The sequence below is a fragment of the Mobula hypostoma genome, unplaced genomic scaffold (assembly GCF_963921235.1).
Source record: "Mobula hypostoma unplaced genomic scaffold, sMobHyp1.1 scaffold_95, whole genome shotgun sequence".
NCBI classification, from domain to species: domain Eukaryota; kingdom Metazoa; phylum Chordata; class Chondrichthyes; order Myliobatiformes; family Myliobatidae; genus Mobula; species Mobula hypostoma.
This window is the reverse complement of record NW_026948255.1, coordinates 91,093-108,265: the sequence shown is the minus strand read 5'-3', so window position 1 is coordinate 108,265 and position 17,173 is coordinate 91,093. Positions and strand designations below refer to the sequence as shown.

At 45.6% G+C, this 17,173-nt stretch overlaps 1 protein-coding gene across 1 annotated transcript; it reads left to right on the top strand.

Annotated features, from left to right (window-relative positions):
• Nucleotides 1-3,257: 3,257 nt before the first annotated feature.
• LOC134342218 (oocyte zinc finger protein XlCOF6-like) lies at nucleotides 3,258-16,808 on the top strand. The gene is made up of 3 exons (XM_063040190.1): nucleotides 3,258-3,304; nucleotides 11,801-14,156; nucleotides 16,194-16,808. Exons 2-3 carry the CDS (start codon nucleotides 12,126-12,128, stop codon nucleotides 16,782-16,784), a joined length of 2,622 nt encoding a protein of 873 aa, XP_062896260.1. The 5' UTR covers nucleotides 3,258-3,304; nucleotides 11,801-12,125; the 3' UTR covers nucleotides 16,785-16,808.
• Nucleotides 16,809-17,173: the final 365 nt, after the last annotated feature.

Here is a 17,173-nt window from a genome sequence, read left to right as displayed (position 1 = left end):
ATATTAAATAAAATCATTAGAAAGGGGTGGCAAAGGGCTGGAAGGTGTAGAATCTCTGTGGGTACAATTAAGGAAGAGCAAATGTAAAAATAAAAAAAAAATCCTTGATGGGAATTGTGTAGAGAACCCCAAACAGTAGTAAGTATGTGGTCCACAAATTACAAATTACAATGGGAGATAGAAAATGCGTGCCAAAAGGGCAGTGTTACAGTAGTCATGGGGGATTTTCATGCAGGTGATTAGGAAAATTAGGATGGTGTTGGTCTCGAGGAGGAATTCCTAGAATGCTTACAAGAAGTTTTTTTTTAGAGCACCTCATGGTTGAGCCCACTTGGGAATCACCTATTCTGGACTGGGTGTTGTAATGAACCGGAATTAATTAGGTCACTTAAGATCAAAGATCCCTTCGGGGCAAGTGATCTTAATTTAATCCAATTCACCCAGACATTAGAGAAGGAGAGTCTGAAGTTAGATGTGGAATAAAGAGAATTTGAGAGCAAGAGAGAAGAATTGGTCAAAATTTAATTTGAAAAGAACATGGGCAGGGATGAAAACAGAGCAGCGATGGCTGGAATTTCTGGAAGGAATTCCAAAGGCACAGGATATACACATCACAAAGAGGAAGTTGTATTCTAAAGGTAAGGTGACAAAACCGTGGCTAATAAAAGAAATCAAAGGCAACATAAAGACCAAAGAGAGGGCATAGAGCAAAAATTACTAGGAAGTTAGAGGATTAGATTAGATTATGAGGACGCTTAGTCCTCGTTTATTGTCATTTAGAACTGCATCCATGCATTAAGAAATGATACAATGTTCCTCCAGAGTGATACCACAAAATAAAACAGAACAAACCAAAGACTAACACTGACAAGACCACATAATTATAACATAGAGTTACAGCAGTGCAAAGCAATACCATAATTTGATAAAGAACAGACCATGGGAATGGTAAAAAAAAAACAGATGTAAGTTCCCATCGGCTCCCAATAGTCCTGATAGCAGGCGGCAGAAGTGAGGAACTCTCTCTGTCATCAACCTCCAGGCACCGACAACTGTTGATGCATTGGAAGCACCCGACCCCAGCCGAGCCGACTCTGAGTCCGTCCGAAAAATTCGAGCCTCCAACGAGCCCTTCGACACCGAGCATCGAGCACCATCTCTGCTCAGCGCCTCGACCCCATCCCGGCCGCCGAGCAGCAAGCAAAGCCGAGGACTCGGGGCCTTCCCCTCCGGAGATTCAGGACCACACAGTAACAGCGGCAGCAAAAAAGGAATCTGAGAAGTTTCTCCAGATGTTCCTCCATTCTCTCACGTCTGTCTCCATCAAATCAGAATTGTGCACGGCATCCTACTTGACAGATTACAGATATCATTCACTGGATTGCTGCCATCTTCTCCTCCTCCAAGATTGGGAAGCTTTTAAAAACCAACAGGATGGAACTAAAATAATTAAGAAGGAAAAGATGGAACACATAGGTGAGCTAGCCAGTAATATTAAAGAGGATACCACATTTTCCTTCGGGTACATGTAGTGTAAAAGAGAGGTGGACGTGGATATCGGACCACTGAAAAATGATGCTGGATGCAAGATCATCCAGCAAGTTGCTCCATCTACTTGCCTTCTCCCCATAACCCTTGATTCCCTTACTCTGTAAAAACCTATCTAACTCTATCAGGTTCATGAGGGACTGTTGCTGCCAGATTCTGCAGTTCTTGCGGCTGTTCATCGCACCCAGGACAGAACCCTGGTCACTGAGCATTGGAGGAGTCTGTTCTGCTGTTATAAGCTTTAAACTAGACCAGTGATTAACATCGTGGATCTGTGAAAGATAAATCAGTTCTGTATCAAATCCCATGTCACAGGTACTTACTCTCGCTACCAAACTCACTATGTAAACTAGAGAGGCCACTCAGTCCATCTGGTCCCTGCCCATGTTTCTGTTCCATATTTTAAAATCCATCTCTGACGTTCCTCTCTCTCTCTCCCTGTGATGATGAGTTGGAACTAGTCACCGCTCCGTGGGAGAAGAGATTTCCCTTGAATTTTATAGAATCATAGAAATCTGCAGCACATTACAGGCTGTTCAGCCCACAATGTTGTGCCGACCATGTAACCTGCTCTGGAAACCGCCTAGAATTACCCTCACAGATAGCCCTCTATTCTTCTAAGCTCCATGTACCTATCTAAGCTCTTAAAAGACTCAGTCGTATCCGTCTCCACCACCGTCACTGGCCGTGCATTGCATCCACCCACCACTCTTTATGTAAAAGCATTACTTTTGACAACTCTCTTGCAAATACTTCCAAACACCTTAACGCTCTGCCCCCTTGTGTTAGCCATTTCAGTCGTGGGAAAAAAGCCTCTGGCTATTCCACGACCAATATCTCTCATCATCACCTGTATGGATTTCCTGCATGATTTTCTCTAGCTTGAATATGACGATGAGCTCAGTGTGGTTTTGACATTCCCCAGGGCTCCGGACTAGGGTGGTTAATCTCCTTCTTCCCTGCTCTTTTGAACGTTTTGTGTCATTTTCACTGATTTCAAAGGACTGTGCTTCAGACAGCTGGGTTGTTGCAATGCGCCTCTAAAGTCTGACAGCAGACTAGTGAGTGAATCTTCGATGGAGCAGAGTCAGAAACCAAAGAATTACCAGCCTGAGTCAGGGCTTTGGGACTCCAGAGAGATATGGGGTCGAGAGTTTACGAGGAGGAGGAGGAAGAGGAATCAGGCCCGCAGGATGTTCCTGCAGATGAAAGATCAGAAACATTTGGAAACTGATTGGAAAAAAATGCAAAACACTGGAGGAAATCAGATCAGGCAGCAAATGTGGAGAGGAATATGTAGACAACGTTTAGGCCGAGGCCCTTCAGCATGCATAGACTGTATACTCTGCTTAGTTACTGCCTGAACTGCAGAGTTCCTCCTGCGTTTTGTGTGTGTGCGGCTCTGTATTTCCAGCAACTGCAGCTGTGTTTTATATCTGCCTTTGTAAGAGGATTATACTTTGGCATTACATACAGTTTGATATTGAGTGTATTGTTTATGGGAGCCGCTTTCTGCGCTAAAACAGCTGCTGAGGTTTCTATATACACAAAAAAATCTGAGGTATGGACATGGAACCGGTGGTTGCAGAAACTATTAATGGCACCTTGATTACGCAGATAGACCTGCGTTAAAAATTTCGCCGGCGCTGAAGCACCGCTCAAATGCGCAGGCGTAAAGGTTGATAACATTTGCAATATCACGCATGCGCGCAGTACACGATCGCCCTCAGGATCACGGCTGCGGGATCGGACGCAGGTAAGCGAGTATCTCGGGGCGATTATTTTCAACACCGACTGAGGGACAATTGTTGTGATCTGCGGGCGCCGTGGCCCACAATCCCGGGACAGTCCTGCTCTCTTCCCTCTCTCTCAGCCCCACCATCCGTACACGGGCCCTGGGGAGCTTCCGGCTGATGAGGGAATGGGAACCGATGGATCTCTCAGACAGAGCTGAGCTCCAGCTATCTAAATGCAAGGATTAGGATCTCGGAGAGAGGGAACAAAATCTTTTACATCAGCAGTTGAGAAAATCACCTTTGTTCTACTTCCAATGACAAACAAGAGAAAATCTGCAGAAGTCCAAGTAACACGCAGAAAATGCTGGAGGAACTCAGCATTAGTACTCTGTTCCATAAATGCTGCCTGGCCTGCTGAGTTCCTCCAGCATTTTGTGTGTGTTGCTTGTTTCTGGACCTTTCTACTCGCGAGGACATGTTTTGACCCATTCTCTCTGGGTACATAATGGTATCAAACACCTTTGCCCTGGGCAACAAGTAGCTTTCACATCACAAATGTGCCAGACTCCAATGAGACAGACTACTGCCCTTCCCTTCATATTCACTGGCATTGCCATCAATGAGTTCACCACCGTCAGTCACCTGGGGGAGGGTTCAGGGGAAATATTTATGTACAATACAGAAACTGGTGTTACCTGTGTGTATTGTGACCATGTAAAAGTTGCAAGAGAATTTACAAGTGGCAAGAAGTGGAGTGATATTTGGAAATCTGACTTTTTAAAGCATCATTTAGCAGGCAAATCACATACAGGTGGTGTGCAAAAGCTCTGGTTAAAAAATCCTTCATTACCTGCTATAGGCCTGCTACATAGGTTGTGTGAGAGTGCAGATGAACTCAATCAAACCCAGAGGAGATCAAAGTTCTTATTGCCGGTGATTTGCTTGCTGTTGAAAAGAATACCTCTCTATATAAAATTCAGTTTACACATGTTGTTGTCACTGGGCAAGAATTGTGCAGCACAAGATTTTTGCACACACTGGTCATTATAAATTAGAGGGGACATTGGTGGGAAGGAGGGGAGACCTCCAGTGTCCCTGATACCCTCACATACCTGACTCCCTGTAACCCTGCACATTAGGGAGTTGGAGCTGGAAATAGATGAATTCCAGATCATTTGGGAGTCAGAGGGGATGATAGATATGACATGAAGAGAGGTGAGTTACACCAAAGGTGCAGGACACAGGAAACTGGGTGAGAGTCAGGAAGGGGAATGAGGTGAAATAGCCGTCGCTGAGTACTCTTGTGGCCATCCCCCATGACAACAGGTAGACCACATTAGAAACTGTTGGCAGGGAATTAGCTAGCACAGGAAAGTCAAAGGGATGATAGGGGATTCGTTAGTTAGGGGATCAGAACTGGAAGGGGACTAATATCCTAGTGGTAATGCTTGCTAGTGCTGGTGGATGTTAAACTAAAGTTGCAGGGCAGATGGGAGCCAGAATACCAGAACAGATAGTGGAGTCATTGAATTGAATTGACTTTATTACTTACATCCTTCATGTACATGTGGAGTAGAAATCTTTATGTTCCATCTCCATCTAAATGTGCAATTTATAGTAATTTATAATAAACAGTATGTACATCAGAATGGTCAATATAATATAGAAATACAATTGTTTCAGCATAAATATATCAGTCTGATGACCTGGTGGAAGGAGCTGTCCCAGAACCTGTTGGTTCTGGCTTTCATGCTGTGGTACCATTTCCCAGATGGTAGCAGCTGCAACAGTTTGTGGTTGGGGTGACTCAGGTCCCCAGTGGTCCTTCAGGCCCATTTTACACACCCGTCACTGTAAATGTCCTGAATGGTGGAAAGTTCAGGTGTACGTATGCACTGGGCTGTCCGCACCACTCTCCGCAGAGTCCTGCGATTGAGGGAGGCACAGGTCCCATACCAGGCAGTGATGCAGCCAGTCAGGATGCTCTCAGTTTTGCCCCTGTAGAAAGTTCTTCACATCTGGGGGCACATTCCAAACTTCTTCAGCCGTCTGAGGTGAAAGTGGCACTGTTGTGCCTTTTTCACCACACAGCCGGGATGTACAGACCACGTGAGATCCTCGATGATGTTTATGATGAGGAACTTAAATCTGTTTACCCTCTCAACTCCAGGTCCATTGTGGTCAATAGGGGTTAGCCTGTCTTCATTCCTTCTGTAATCCACAACCAGCGCCTTTGTTTCTGTGACATTGAGGAAGTGGTTGTTTTCTTGACACCAGTCAGATGTTGTTCAGACTTCAGACAAAGTCAGCAATCAAAAGGTTGAGCATGGTGCGATGAATGTGCTGAGCTGTGTTTATCAAATGCCAGAAACATCATAGGAAAGCCAGATGAGCTCAGTGCATTGAATGGTGATATTGTTACCATTACTGAGACTTGGTTGAAACCAAAAGTCTGAGGGATTGAGAGGAACAAATTTACAGAGAGATCACAGAAACAAAGATTGATATAGTAAGTGATTTTAATTTTCCATATATTGACTGGCAGTCCCATACTGTAAAAGGAGTAGGTGGGGCAGAGTTTGTCAAAATGTGTCCTCAATCAGTAGAATTCCCGACATAGAAGTGTGCAATAAGCTATCAGGAAATGATCCAGTGCTAGTGACAGAAATTATTGTATGGGAAGACTTTGCACCTGGTAATCATAATGCCATGAGATTCCAAGTAAATATGGAAAAAGAGAGGTCTGGACCACAGGTTGAGATTCTAAATTAGAGAAAGGTCAATTTTGATGGTATCAGAAAGGATCTGACAAGTGTGAATTGGGACAGGATGTTTCCGGCAAAGGAGTACTTGGTAAGTGAGAGTTCTTCAGAAGTGAAGTTTCGAGGGTTGTATGTGCCTGTCAAAATAAAAGTTTGGTAACTGGTGCAGGGAACCGTGGTTTTCCAGAGATATTGAGGCCCCGGATATTTTGTTTCTCGAAACGCCTCAGGCTGTTGGGTGCTACCAAGACTACAATAATCATAATTCCATGCCCTGAGCTCATCTGACATCTTTTTTTTAGCTGTCTTCTGTTGATTTCTAAAAGCTTCCCAATGGTTTTTGCTCTTTTGTTTGCCCTCTCTTTGGCTTTTACATTGGCTTTGGTGTCTCATTGCAGCCATGGTTATGCCCTCCAGACTTTACAATGCTTCCAGTTCTTTGGGATGTATCTATCACTCACCTCCCGAATTGCTCCCAGAAACACCAGCCATTGCTGCTCCATTGTCATTCCTACCAGTTTCCCCTTCCAGTCAAGTTTGGCCAGCTTCTCTGTCATAGAAACATGGAAAAGGTCAGTCCAGAAACATGCCCACTCTGGACGATCAGTGAATGGTAATCTATACTGTGAATGGTATCTATAATGTGAAAAAGGCTAAGGAGCTGGTGGTAGACCTGAGGAGAGCTAAGGTACCGGTGACCCCTGTTTCCATCCAGGGGGTCAGTGTGGACATGGTGGAGGATTACAAATACCTGGGGGTACGAATTGAGAATAAACTGGACTGGTCAAAGAACACTGAGGCTGTGTACAAGAAGGGTCAGAGCCGTCTCTATTTCCTGAGGAGACTGAGGTCCTTTAACATCTACCGGACAATGCTGAGCATGTTCTACGAGTCTGTGGTGGCCAGTGCCATCATGTTTGCAGTTGTGTGCTGGGGGTAGCAAACACCAACAGAATCAACAGCTCATTCGTAAGGCCGGTGATGTTGTGGGGATGGAACTGGACTCTCTCACGGTGGTGTCTGAAAAGAGGATACTGTCTAGGTTGCATGCCATCTTGGACCATGTCTCCCATCCACTACATAATGTACTGGGTGGGCACAGGAGTACATTCAGCCAGAGACTCATTCCACCAAGATGCAGCAGAGAGCATCATAGGAAGTCATTCCTGCCTGTGGCCATCAAACTTTACAACTCCTCCCTTGGAGGGTCAGACACCCTGAGCTAATAGGCTGGTCCTGGACTTATTTCATAATTTACTGGCATAAGTTACATATTACTATTTAACTATTTATGGTTCTATTACTATTTATTATTTATGGTGCAACTGTAACAAAAAACAACTTCCCCTGGGATCAATAAAGTATGACTATACGAGGAGGCAAAATAGATAGGGGAGATTTTACATTTTTGCATCTGTATTTACTCAGGAGACAGATACCCATTCAAACTTCTCATCAATGGTGGAATCGAGCTCACATGCATCACTTGTGCTGACATCTCATTCCACACTCTCACAACCATTTCACTGAGAGGTTTTCCACATGTTCCCTTTAAATTTTCACCTTCCCCACTTACCCATGACCTCTGGTTGTCATCCCACCCAAACTCAGTGGTAAAAGCCTGCTTGCATTTATCCTATCTAAACCCTCATAATTTTGTATACTTCTAACAAATCCTGAAATCATGTATAATTTTGTTGTTGATGTTTAAAGCCTTTTTAGGTGTCTAAGATGATGAGGGGCATTGATCATGTGGATAGTCAGAGGCTTTTCCCAGGGCTGAAATGGCTAACATGAGGAGCCTGAATAACAGAACATATAGTGCAGAGTTGTGGAGACAGATGTTGTTCAGACTTCAGACAAAGTCAGGAATGAAAAACTTGAGCAACTTTATTTTAACCCCCCCCATGCCCACCTCCCACCATGCAGCTCTATCACCCCTTTGGCTTTCATCTCCCAGATCAATAAAGAGGAGGTGCATACCAGGTACAGGTAAATAAGAACAAATGGGGTACTTATGAAGTAGAGGAATTTCAAGTGAACACTTATGAAAGAAATAAAAGAAGTTATGAATTTGCCCCAGCGGACAAGGTGAAGGAGAATGAAGGGATTATGCAGATATGTTAGAGCAAAAAAATAATCCTCTGGAAGATCAGAATGGTAATCCATTTGAAGAGACAAAATATATGGGGGAGATTTTTTTGCAGCCTGTATTTACTCAGGAGTTGGACACAGAGTCTATAGAAATAAGGGAAAGCAGCATCAACTTCATGGACCCTGTACAGATTACAGAGGTGGAGGTGTTTGCTGTCTTAAGGCAAATTAGTGTGGATAAATCCCCAGGGCCTGACAAGTTGTCCCCACTGACGCTGCAGAAGACAAGTGCAGAAATTGTCGGGGCCCAAGCACAGGTATTTAAATCATTCTCAGTGACCAGTGAGGTACTGGAGGATTGGAGGACAGCCAATGTTGTTCCGCTATTCAAGAAAGGTTCTAAAAATAAACTAAGAAATTGTACGTTGGTGAGCGCGATATCAGTAGGGGGAAAGTTATTGGAATATATGTGCAGGAACTGGATATATAATTCCTTAGATAGATGTTGACTGATTAAGTATAGGCAGCATGGGTTTGTGCATGGTAGGTCATGTCTAACCAAACTTATCGAGTCTCACGAGAATGTTATCAGGAAAGTGGATGAAGGCAAGGCTGTTGTCTACATGGACTTTAGCAAGGCACTTGACAAAGTCTCATATGGGAGGTCAAGAAGGTTCAGTCACTCAGCGTTCAAGATGAGATAGTAAATTCGATGAGTCACAGGTTTTGGGAGAAGTCGATGGTTGCCTCTCTGGCTGGAGACCTGTGACTGGTGGTGTGCCACAGGGATCGGTGCTGGATCTGTTGCTGTTTGTCATCTCTGTCAGATATCTGGATGACAACATGGTTAACTGGATCAGCACAGATGTGGATGACACCGAGATTGGGGGTGTAGTGGACAGCGAGGATGACTATCATGGAGCGATCTGGACCCACTGGAAAAAATGCGTTGAGAAACAGAAAAAGGAATTTAATTCAGACATGTGTGAAGTGTTGCACATTGGTAGGACCAAGGTCTTACACAGTGACTGGTAGGGCTCTGAGGAATGCTGTAGAACGAAGGGAACTGGGAATACAGGTCCATAATTCACTGAAAGTAGTGTCACAGTTAGATAGGGACAGAAAGAAAGATTTTGGCACGTTGGCCTTCATAAACCGAAGTACTGAGTACAGGAGATGGATGTTATATTGACATTGTGTCAGACATTGAGGCCTAATTTGGACTATTGCGTCGACTGTACTTCTTCTTAGAGATGCTGCCTGGCCTGCTGCATTCACCAGCAACTTTTATATGTGTGTTGCTTGGACTATTGTGTGCAGTTTTGGTCACTTACCTACAGAAAAGATGTAAAAGAGGTTGCAAGAGTTCAGAGAAAGTACAGAAGGATGTTGCCACATCTGGAGGACTTTGATTATAAGGAAAGATTGAAAAGGTCAGGCCTTTATATGAGTGAGGTTGATGTTCTGGAGCATGTTGATATTAAAGGAGAGGAGGTGTTGGAGTTGTTAAAATACATTAGGACAGATAAGTCCCCGGGGCCTGACGGAATATGCCCCAGGCTGCTCCACGAGGCGAGAGAAGAGATTGCTGACCTTCTGGCTCGGATCTTTATGTCCTCGTTGTCCACGGGAATGGTACCGGATGATTGGAGGGAGGCGAACGTTGTCCCCTTGTTCAAAAAAGGTAGTAGGGATAGTCCGGATAATTATAGACCAGTGAGCCTTACGTCTGTGGTGGAAAAGCTGTTGGAGAAGATTCTTAGAGATAGCATCTATAGGCATTTATAGAATCATGGTCTGATCAGGGACAGTCAGCATAGCTCTGTGAAGGGCAGATCATGTCTAACAAGCCTGATAGAGTTCTTTGAGGAGGTGACCAGGCATATAGATAAGGGTAGTGCAGTGGATGTGATCTATATGGATTTTAGTAAGGTATTTGACAAGGTTCCACACGGTAGGCTTATTCCGAAAGTTAGAAGGCCAGGGAAGTTTGGCCAGGTGGATTCAGAATTGGCTTGCCTGCAGAAGGCAGAGGGTGGTGGTGGAGCGAGTACATTCAGATTGGAGGATTGTGACTAGTGGTGTCCCACAAGGATCTGTTCTGGGACCTCTACTTTTCGTGATTTTTATTAACAACCTGGATGTGGGGGTAGAAGGGTGGGTTGGCAAGTTTGCAGATGACACAAAGGTTGGTGGTGTTGTAGATAGTGTAGAGGATTGTCGAAGATTGCAGAGAGACATTGATAGGATGCAGAAGTGGGCTGAGAAGTGGCAGATGGAGTTCAACCCGTAGAAGTGTGAGGTGGTACACTTTGGAAGGACAAACTCCAAGGCAGAGTACAAAGTAAATGGCAGGATACTTGGTAGTGTGGAGGAGCAGAGGGATCTCGGGGTACATGTCCACAGATCCCTGAAAGTTGCCTCACAGGTGGATAGGGTAGTTAAGAAAGCTTATGGGGTTTTAGCTTTCATAAGTCGAGGGATAGAGTTTGAGAGTCACGATGTAATGATGCAGCTTTATAAATCTCTGGTTCGGCCACACTTGGAGTACTGTGTCCAGTTCTGGTCACCTCACTATAGGAAGGATGTGGAAGCATTGGAAAGGGTACAGAGGAGATTTACCAGGAAGCTGCCTGGTTTAGAGAGTATCCATTATGATCAGAGATTAAGGGAGTGAGGGCTTTACTCTTTGGAGAGAAGGAGGATGAGAGGAGACATGATAGAGGTGTACCAGATAATACGAGGAATAGATAGAGTGGATAGCCAGTGCCTCTTCCCCAAGGCACCACTGCTCAATACAAGAGGACGTGGCTTTAAGGTAAGGGGTGGGAAGTTCAAGGGGGATATTAGACGAAGGTTTTTTTACTCAGAGTGGTGCATGGAATGTACTGCCTGAGTCAGTGGTGGAGGCAGATACATTGGTGAAGTTTAAGGGACTACAAGACAGGTATATGGAGGAATTTAAGGTGAGGGCTTATATGGGAGGCAGGGTTTGAGGGTTGGCACAACATTGTGGGCCAAAGGACCTGTACTGCGCTGTACTATTCTATGTATGTTCTATGTAGGGATATGGGAGTAGCAAGTTTAAATAGTTCAGCACAAACAAGATGGGCCAAAGGGTCTCACTTTGTGTTGTACTTTTCTATGACTGTGACAAGAACCTGAAATAATACTAATATTCACTCTAATTCCTTTTAACAGACCAACCATTCATGTCAGCAGCAAATGTTTCCATGGTGTTAAAACTGTGGCACTTTAAATTAACAGTGCAGAAAAGAAAATCCCAGCTGCAGGTCATGAAAGGCTATTTGTGTGAGAGTGTTTGAGTTACTGTGAAGCCAGACACCCATGTAGCTTGGTGGGAACAGGGAAAAATACCAGTGGAGAGAGTCAAACTGAGCCAGGTCACAGATTGGAGATGGCAGAAATGCCCCATTCTTATAGAGACAGGAAGAGCATCAGAGAGTTTAATTCCAGATACCAGATACCATTTCATTCCAGGTACCAGCACTATGCCCAGTTAGAAGATGGTTTCTATCTCCAACTTGGGTTGACCCTCACTGTAACAGTGTGATGTCAGATCACACCTTGGCAACTAAAGGGATCTCATCTGAAATGTTGTCCTTAACCCATTGATGGATTTTGTAAATCTTTTTACAGGTTAAAAATGACAAGGAATTTGTCTTTGGAAATCTTGGACACAGCACACCAGTTTTGCTGTCTCTGTCCAGATATTTAAGAAGTGGAGCAAGGGAACCACTCGATCATCCTTCCTGCTCAGACTGTGGGGAGGGGTTTACTCGATCACCTGACTGACTGGCATGCCTGTCACTTTACACATGGGGAGAGGCCATTCACTTGCTCAGACTGTTGGAATGGATTCCCTCGGTCATCTCATCTGAAGGTACATCAATAAGTTCACACTGGGCAGAGGCTGGTCATCTGCTGAATTTGTGGGGACGGATTCACTTGGTCATCTGGCCTCATGGTTCACCACCGAGTTCACACTGGGGAGAGGCCGTTCACCTGCTCAGTCTGTGAGAAGAGATTCACTCACTTTTCAGACCTTCAGAGACACCAGCGAGTCCACACTGGGGAGAAGCCATTCACCTGCTCAGAATGTGGGAAGGGATTCACTCGGTCATCCACCCTACAGAGTCACCAGCGAGTTCACACAGGGGAGAGGCCGTTTACCTGCTCAGTCTGTGGGAAGGGATTCACTTTGTCATCTCAGCTACTGAGACATCAGTCAGTTCACACCAGGGAGTGGCCATTCACCTGTTCAGACTGTGGGAAGGGATTCACTCGGTCACCCGACCTGCAGGTGCACCAGCGAGTTCACACTGGAGAGAGGCCGTTTACCTGCTCAGTTTGTGGGAAGGGATTCACTCGGTTACCCGACCTACAGAGTCATCAGCGAGTTCACACTGGAGAGAAGCCATTCATCTGCTCAGAATGTGGGAAGGGATTCACTCAGTCATCCAACCTACTGGCACACCAGTCAGTTCACACAGGGGAGAGGCCATTCACCTGCTCAGAATGTGGGAAGGGATTCACTCAGTCATCCCAACTACTAGCACACCAGTCAGTTCACAGTGGGGAGTGGCCGTTCACCTGCTCAGAATGCGGGAAGGGATTCAGTTGGTCATCCCAATTACTGGCACACCAGACAGTTCACACTGGGGAGAAGCTGTTCACCTGCTCAGTCTGTGGGAAGAGATTCACTAGGTCATCCTACTTACAGAGTCATCAGCGCGTTCACACTGGGGAGAAGCCATTCACCTGCTCAGAATGTGGGAAGGGATTCACTCAGTCATCTGACCTACAGAGTCATCAGCGAGTTCACACTGGGGAGAAGCCATTCACCTGCTCAGTCTGTGGGAAGAGATTCACTCGCTCATCCCACCTAAAGAGTCATCAGCGAGTTCACACTGGGGAGAAGCCATTCACCTGCTTAGAATGTGGGAAGCTATTCACTCAGTCATCCAGCCTACTGACACACCAGTCAGTTCACACAGGGGAGAGGCCGTTCACCTGCTCAGAATGTGGGAAAGGATTCAGTCATTCATCCAAGCTACTGGCACACCAGTCAGTTCACACTGGGGAGAAGCCGTTCACCTGCTCAGTCTGTGGGAAAAAATTCACTCGGTCATCCAACCTACAGAGTCATCAGCGAGTTCACACTGGGGAGAAGCCATTCACCTGCTCAGTCTGTGGGAAGAGATTCACTCGGTCATCCAACCTACAGAGTCATCAGCGAGTTCACACTGGGGAGAAGCCATTCACCTGCTCAGTCTGTGGGAAGAGATTCACTCGGTCATCCTACCTACAGAGTCATCAGCGAGTTCACACTGGGGAGATGCCGTTCACCTGCTCAGTATGTGGGAATGGATTCACTCAGTCATCTGACCTACAGAGTCATCAGCGAGTTCACACTGGGGAGAAGCCATTCACCTGCTCGGTCTGTGGGAAGAGATTCACTCGGTCATCCCACATACAGAGTCATCAGCGAGTTCACACTGGGGAGAAGCCGTTCATCTGCTCAGAATGTGGGAAGGGATTCACTCAGTCATCCAACCTACTGGTACACCAGTCAGTTCACACAGGGGAGAGGCCTTTCACCTGCACAGACTGTGGGAAAAAATTCACTCGGTCATCCAACCTACAGAGTCATCAGCGAGTTCACACCAGGGAGAAGCCTTTCACCTGCTCAGACTGTGGGAAGAGATTCACTCATTCATCCACCCTACAGAGACACCAGCGAGTTCACACTGGGAAGAAGCCGTTCACCTGCTCAGAATGTGGGAAGAGATTCACTGGATCATCCGACCTACAGAGTCACCAGCGAGTTCACACTGGAGAGAAGCCATTCACCTGCTCAGAATGTGGGAAAAGATTTACTCGATCATCCACCCTGCAGAGTCACCAGCGAGTTCACACTGAGGAGAAGCCGTTCACCTGCTCAGAATGTGGGAAAGGATTCACTCAGTCATCCCGACTACTAGAACACCAGTCAGTTCACAATGGAGAGTGGCCTTTCTTATGAATCCCGAGGTTTTGTTTGCTGTGGACTGTCATTTTAAGAGAGAGATTAAGAAGGAAAATCAGTCCGACCTACAGCTTTTTTACATCATTTGCAACTTGTTTAGTTTTAACCGAGGACACAGACACTCAGAGTCAGACAGAGACGAAGGAGAAAAAATGGAAGGATCGAAAGAAGGGAACTAGTGGCCAAGGGTCACTGTTCAGAACTTTCCTATGCCCACAGGGGTGGATTAATTATTGATTCAGCGAACATTGAATGTGTGGTTGTCACCTTGTTTGATCCATAGGAGTGGATCGGATTTGGGGTATCCTTTGAAGACCACTTATGTCTTATGTACCTGGGTGTGGTCTGGTAATTCACTTGACCATGATACCCCTTGTGAAAAGTCACTTTCGGTGATAATTCGTATGTGGATTTGGAACGATGACGGATAAAATCTACAGCGACTGTTCTCTCGTTTTACCACTGTGGAACCTGTGGAATTCGACATAATTGCCTTCTCCAAAAGAGTAGCACAGTTAACCAGGGTAAACCAGAAATTAAAGCTGAGATTAGTAACAAGAGCGAGGATGAAGGGAAGCAGTTGAAGGAGAAATATTCTGGTCTTACTTGTTACTATTGTAAGAAGGCTGGTCATATGATGCCTAATTGTTCCATCCTGAAGAAGAAAAAGGAAAAGGAGGCAGTCCCAAGTGCCTGTGATCAGTATGTTGAAGCACCTATAAACCCACAGGGTTCTGAACATTCTGTTGAGGCTCAGTTAAGGACTGAGAGGTCTGACCAAGTGAAGAAGGGATTTGATCATTTTATGTCAGATGGGTTTGTACTAGTAAAGGAAGGGTCAACCCCGATACCTATGAAAATTTCTTTGATGTACTGGGGCTTCTCAGTCACTTACGTTAGACAGCGTTCTAAAGTATGGTGATGAGACTTAACACTAGTGAGGTAAATCTTATGAAAGGCATTGTGGGTGGCATGGTTTCTGTGCCTTTGCACCAGGTAGCTTTACAGTCAGGGTTGGTTTCAGGACCTGTTAAAATCAGATTATGTTCCAGTTTACCGGTGGAAGATGTTACTTTGCTGTTAGGGAACGACCTGGCAGATGGTAAAGTTGTTCCTGCAGTGCAGTTGACAACTAAGTCAACCACTGACGACCCACAGATGAATTTTAACATTTATCCTTCCTGCGCAGTAACTCGAAGTATGGCTTAAAAAGTCTGCCAATGCAGATGGTTCTGTGCAGCATGATTCTGATACCCATGATAACCAAAATCAGGATTCTGGTTATGATGACTTGTAAGGGAATTTTCTGCCTTCATTGTTTCAACAGGATTCAGGTAGTAAGTCTGATAAGAAAGATTTATCCCTGTCTAGAAAGGAGTTTATAGCAGAACAGAACCAAGACCCTGAGATTGAAGCTTTAAAATAAACAGCTCTTTCAGATGATGCGAATAAGAAAGTGTCAGTAGGGTATTATTTCAAGGATGAAGTGTTAGTGAAGAAGTGGAGGCCACCTGCTTTACCTGCAAGTGAGGAATGGGCAATTGTTCACCAAGTTGTAGTCCCTAAAGTTTATAGGACTGAAATTTTAACTTTGCCCCACAGTATGCCCTTAGGTGGCCATTTAGAACATAGAACAGTACAGCACAGTACAGGCCCTTCGGCCCACAATGTTGTGCCGACCCTTCAACCCTGCCTCCCATATAACCCCCCACCTTAAATTCCTCCATACACTTGTCGAGTAGTCTCTTAAATTTCACTAGTGTATCTGCCTCCACCACTGACTCAGTCAGTGCATTCCACGCACTAACTATTCTCTGAGTAAAAACACTTCCTCTAATATCTCCCTTGAACTTCCCACCCCTTACTTTAAAGCCATGTCCTCTTGTATTGAGCAGTGGTGCCTTGGGGAAGAGGCACTGGCTATCCACTCTATCTATTCCTTGTATTATCTGCTGAATTTTTGGGGAAGGATTCACTCGGTCATCAGGCCTAATGGCTCACCAGCGAGTTCACACTGGGGAGCGGCCGTTCACCTGCTCAGTCTGTGGGAAGGGATTCACTCAGTCATCTACCCTACAGAGTCATCAGCGAGTTCACACTGGGGAGAAGCCGTTCACCTGCTCAGTCTGTGGGAAGGGATTCACTCAGTCATCTACCCTACAGAGACACCAGCAAGTTCACACTAGGGAGAAGGGGTTCACCTGCTCAGACTGTGGGAAGAGATTCACTCGGTCATCTGACCTACTGGTACATATGTCAGTTCACACAGGTGAGAGGCCATTCACCTGCTCAGTCTGTGAGAAGAGATTCAGTCGGTCATCCAACCTTCAGAAACACCAGCGAGTTCACACTGGGGAGAAGCCATTCAGCTGCTCAGTTTGTGGGAAGAGATTCACTCAGTCATCCAACCTACAGAGTCATCAGCGAATTCACACCGGGGAGAAGCCGTTCACCTGCTCAGTCTGTGGGAAGAAATTCACTCAGTTATCCAACCTACTAAGTCATCAGCGAGCTCACACTGGGGAGAACCCATTCACCTGCCCAGACTGTGGGAAGGGATTCACTCAGTCATCCAACCGACAGGATCATCAGTGAGTTCACACTGCGGTGAAGCTGTTCACCTGCTCAGACTGTGGGAAGAGATTCACTTGCTCCTCTAAACTGAAGGTACATCAGCGAGTTCTCACTGGGGAGAGGCCATTCACTTGCTCAGTCTGTGGGAAGGGATTCACTCAGTCATCTCAACTGAAGGTACATCAGCGAGTTCACACTGGAGAGAGGCCTTTCACCTGCTCAGTCTGTGGGAAGGGATTCACTCATTTATCCAACCTACAGAGTCATCAGCGAATGCACACTGGGAAGAAGCCATTCTCCTGCTCAGAACGTGGTGTTATGAATCCCTAGGTTTTGTTTGCTGTGGACTGTCATTTTAAGAGAGAGAGAGAGAGAGATTAAGGAGACAGATCTGTCTGTTTTGCTCACAG

Excerpts from the sequence above, each read along its gene's own strand:
- LOC134342218 (XM_063040190.1), top strand. The coding sequence starts at position 12,126 with ATGGTTCACCACCGAGTTCACACTGGGGAGAGGCCGTTCACCTGCTCA. Across the intron at positions 14,157-16,193 it reads GACTACTAGAACACCAGTCA|CGAGTTCACACTGGGGAGCG; the intron begins GTTCACAATGGA and ends ATGGCTCACCAG.